This window comes from Apis dorsata, unplaced genomic scaffold (assembly GCF_000469605.1).
Source record: "Apis dorsata unplaced genomic scaffold, Apis dorsata 1.3 scaffold_27, whole genome shotgun sequence".
NCBI classification, from domain to species: Eukaryota; Metazoa; Arthropoda; class Insecta; order Hymenoptera; family Apidae; genus Apis; species Apis dorsata.
In genome coordinates this window covers 68,781-73,280 of record NW_006263329.1, presented here as the reverse complement: position 1 = coordinate 73,280, position 4,500 = coordinate 68,781, and the positions used below count along the sequence as shown (strand labels likewise).

General features: G+C 19.9%; 2 protein-coding genes across 2 annotated transcripts in view; both read left to right on the top strand.

The window, feature by feature from the left end:
- The window catches only part of LOC102671098 (pancreatic lipase-related protein 2-like), a 24,612-nt gene extending 20,254 nt beyond the window's left edge, over positions 1 to 4,358 (top strand). The window contains exon 7 of the mRNA XM_031510529.1: positions 4,229 to 4,358. Coding sequence (XP_031366389.1) covers positions 4,229 to 4,307 — 79 coding nt within the window. The 3' untranslated portion in view covers positions 4,308 to 4,358. The remainder of the gene's footprint in view (positions 1 to 4,228) is intronic.
- LOC102671466 overlaps positions 2,210 to 4,500 on the top strand; it is a 7,188-nt gene continuing 4,897 nt past the window's right edge. Inside the window, exons 1-6 of the mRNA XM_006607962.2 lie at positions 2,210 to 2,311; positions 2,623 to 2,683; positions 2,779 to 2,918; positions 3,107 to 3,349; positions 3,574 to 3,778; positions 4,441 to 4,442. Of these exons, the coding sequence (XP_006608025.2) occupies positions 2,257 to 2,311; positions 2,623 to 2,683; positions 2,779 to 2,918; positions 3,107 to 3,349; positions 3,574 to 3,778; positions 4,441 to 4,442 (706 nt within the window). The 5' untranslated portion in view covers positions 2,210 to 2,256. The remainder of the gene's footprint in view (positions 2,312 to 2,622; positions 2,684 to 2,778; positions 2,919 to 3,106; positions 3,350 to 3,573; positions 3,779 to 4,440; positions 4,443 to 4,500) is intronic.

Here is a 4,500-nt window from a genome sequence, read left to right as displayed (position 1 = left end):
TGTCTATATATAATATATATAAATAATTAAAAGGAAAAATAATAATGAAATAAACATTTTTCTTGCTTGCATTTATTTTTTCTAAATCTATTCTAATATTCTTTTAAAATGTATGAAATGATTCTTTTATTGCAATATTCATCTTTAATTAAAAATTAGTATATCATAAATAAGATATGCTGTCATACATTTTTAAAAAAAAAAGTGAATAATGATGATAAATATTTTAATAATTTTTAATAAATTTTTTTTAATTCATTAGTGTTATATAAGTAAATATAATATAATATAAAATAAATATAATATAAAAATATTTTTGAAAAAACATCAACTTTATTTTCTCAATCCGTTTTATAATATAAAAAAAACTTTCTTTAAAAAATTGAATTTGAAAACTCATCTCTAGAAGAAGGCTGAAACTTTAAGCTTTGAAATGAAGCTCTATAAGTTTTTTACATTATAATTAATTATAGTAATATATAGCAATTCAAAGATTGACAATTTTTTGATCAAAATTAGTAGTTTTTTAATTTTGATTATGAATATGTGAAAAGAAAAAAATATTAATTAATATAATCTAATACAAAATTTAATTATAACACAATAATAGTGATATGTTCTCAATGTGCATGTATCTTTAGTAATAATATTATTCAAATGATCAAAAAAAAAATGGAACAATAAAAATGAAAAAATCTTTTTCATTTACTTATTGTTTACTATATTATACTTACTATAAATGTCATAATCGAAAAATTAAAATTATTATAATTTCATTACTAATAATATTATAATGTAGCAATTAATAAATATTATTATAATTATAATAATATTAATTTCTATTACATCTATATCTATCAATTTATTGTGTATTTTATTATGTAATTATGTAATTCAATTTATTACATAAGTAAGAAATTGTACTTAAATAATAAAATTTTAAATAAAATTCAATTTACATAAGTTAATGAATAAATATATTTTAGTTATTTTTAACAAGAAAAATATTTAAGAATATAATATGAATTTTATAATTATTGATGAACAAGAAAAGACATCAATTATAATTAAATGCATGGACATTTATGAAAGTGAATCTTATTTATTTTAGTAATCTTAGTATATTTTATATAACTATTTAACTTTATTTATTATTTATATTGTTCGATAGTAGACGAGATTATAGATTATTGTTTGTTGTTAATTATATTATCATTTATATCATTATTAGAATTAATAAATCATATTGAATATAACGAATCATAATCAATCAAAATTTTTTCAGAATTATATTAAATCTAATTAAAGGTCCTTCCGAGAGTGTATTTTTGATTTGACCTTCAAATTTCAAGGTATTCAAGATCATAATGATGTAAAAATTTGCGGATTTTGTGGAAGATTTTATAAAGTTAGTAGATTTTGAAAGTTAGTATATAGTGTAACCAGTTTTCAGTTACTAGAAGTTATTATAGCGCAACCAGTTTTCAGTTTCAGTTTTGATTGGATCTAATCACAGTATGAAGCATTCATTCGTGTATATAAGTCTGCGTTTGTTGTTCTACGATGCCTTTACTATAAGGTATATTAAAAATCTAGTGTAATTTGTTCATTCATCATATTTACACATAATTTTATACAATATTCTATAAAAAATAAATTATTGGTGATAATTAATCAACTAAATAAAAATAAAAATTTATAAAAGTGTTATTACTAGAGTGTTTATAAAATTATTAAAACAGTATTTTCATAAGAGTAATAATCATTTATTTTTAATTTGAAAAATTTTCATTCAACTGTGCAATTTATAATTTTTATAATTTTGCGAATATGATTATAATACAATTGTTCTTTTTGTTTTTAAAACTAATGATCAGAGTGATTGAAAGTGCAATCTTGTAGAAAAACATTAAAGTGTGTGCAACATACATACAAATATAACATAAACAAATATATATATATATATATAGATAAATAAAATAATATTCAATATATTATTCATCACAGTTTTGGAATCAATTCTTCAAAAATAATGAATGTTCTATTGTAAATTAAGAGTTTTTTATTTTTATTTTGTTTTTATTTTTATTTAAATTTTTATTTTGTTTTTCAAATATTTATGACACACATTGAAATAAAATAATATAGGCAAGAAAAAAATAAAGATAAAAGAATATAGTGAATTCAATTATAAAAATTTAAATAAATTAATTTAAAATTTATAGTGATCACAAGATTTAATTCATCTATCTAAATATGATTAATGTTTGTTTCTGTCTTTTCCTAGTCTTTTTTATTTTTTCTTCAGCAGGTAAATTCTTAATATATTTCATTCCTTCATATTCGAAAATAATGAAAAAGCGAAATTATTATATCAATAAATAATTACTAGTAATCGAAAAATTTTGAAACTATGAAACTTAGAAATATTTGTAGAATACATTTCATACATATACAAAGTTTTATTATATAATTTTCTAAAATGATTGAAATTCATTCTTTATTTAAGAATCATTCAATTTATTTATTAAAAGTATATAGATATAAAATTTTTTATTTTAAAAGTTTTCCAGTCTAATGTAATACACAATTAATAATTTGGAAAATTAATTTTGTTCACAGAAACTGTAAATATGACTGATTTATATTTCACTGAAAATGTTTTTCTGCGTTTGTATAATAGGTAATTACAATTAATATAAAATTAATGAAGTAAAAAATGTTACAGTTATTTGCATATTTAAATTTCATTATGAAGTATATAATTGTCTTCTTTAGGAATGGTTCTTATATTGATAAAAATATAAGGAATGCTAATCAATTGTTACCTTACATACGAAAGGATAATAATTTAATATTTTATTTAACTGGTTATACATATGACATCGATTCTGACAATGTGAAAATGATAACGAATGGTATGGATGGAAAATTGATCAATATATTTCATAATATAATAAATTTCGTTTTACATCTTTTTTTTCATTAAACTAAATACGATATTACATTTAATGACGAAGTTTTTTATGTTTTTCTTAATTAATTTATAAATATTATTGTTATTTGAAAAACAATTAATTCTCAATTTTTTTTTGAATTATTTCAGCATATTTATATAATACACAAGATAATATTTTAGCACTTGATTATCGAGATATTACAAATCAAATTTATCTAATTTCCGTGATAACAATAAATAAACTGAGCACATTTATAGCCAATGCTCTGAATAATTTAGTGAATAATGGCGTGAATCCAGAAAAGATACATTTAATTGGACATTCATTAGGTGCACAACTTGCAGCGAGAATTGGTCGTAAAACGAACTTCAAAATTCCCAGGATAACAGGTTATTTATGAATATTTTATTTTTTCTTGCTAAAAATAAAATTAACCATTAAATAACATAATGCAAAAAGTTAGAGCAAAAAATTTTATTAATTTGATAAATTTTTTAAAGAATGGAAAATATTGAAATTTGATTCTCATAGTAGAAAATGATTTATAACTTTTTATTTATTATAATTATTAAACATCCTAAATATATTGGAATGTTTGAATTTTTTTTTATAGCCTTAGATCCTGCTGGTCCTTTATATTATATTTTCAATTCTCATATAAGTCCTTCCGATGCTAAATTTGTGGATGTTATACACACTGATATGGGTTTCTACGGATTGGCTGTAAAAGTTGGTCATGTAGATTTCTTTCCCAATTATGGTTATAGACCGCAACCAGGTTGTAAAATAATCGGCCCATTACTGTCAACACAGGGTTTGTATGAGGCACATGATTCTTAAATTCTTTATCTTTTCGAATTTCGATTTATCGCTTGGAATTTTTTTGATAAACAATTTCTAATTCTAATTCAACAATTCATAATATAATTTTATTCTTTCACTTCATATGTTATAGATTTTTGTAGTCATAGTAGATCTTTCGAGTATTATGCGGAATCAGTTAAAAACAATAACGCCTTCATCGCTAAGTGTAAAAGAAATTGTAATGGTACTTTATTTATTCCAATGGGATATTCTACCCCTAGCAACACGTTAGTATAATTTTCATTAATTTTTAACAATTTTTAATGATTTATGTTGATTCTTCTGTGCTTTAAGATTTTATATATAAGAATTTTTTTTTCTTACACTTTTCTTTGAATTTGGGAGGGAAAAACGATAAAGGAAAAGGAAAAGGAAAATTTAGATTATCATTATTATATTTTCAGGAGAGGTAACTATAACTTTTTAACAAATGAACGTAGTCCATATGGTCGAGGCTTGAAAGGAGTAATCAATACTTCATAGAATATATTTTTCTGTATTTAAATTGATTATATTTATTATTAATGAATTTGTAAATAAAAATTTTATTTCATTTTTAAATATTTATATTAAGATCTAAATAATTAATAATAAGTTTTATTATAAAATATATGAGTAGTTTTAATATTTAATATTTTAATATTATATATAAATTTATTAATATTTTAATATTATA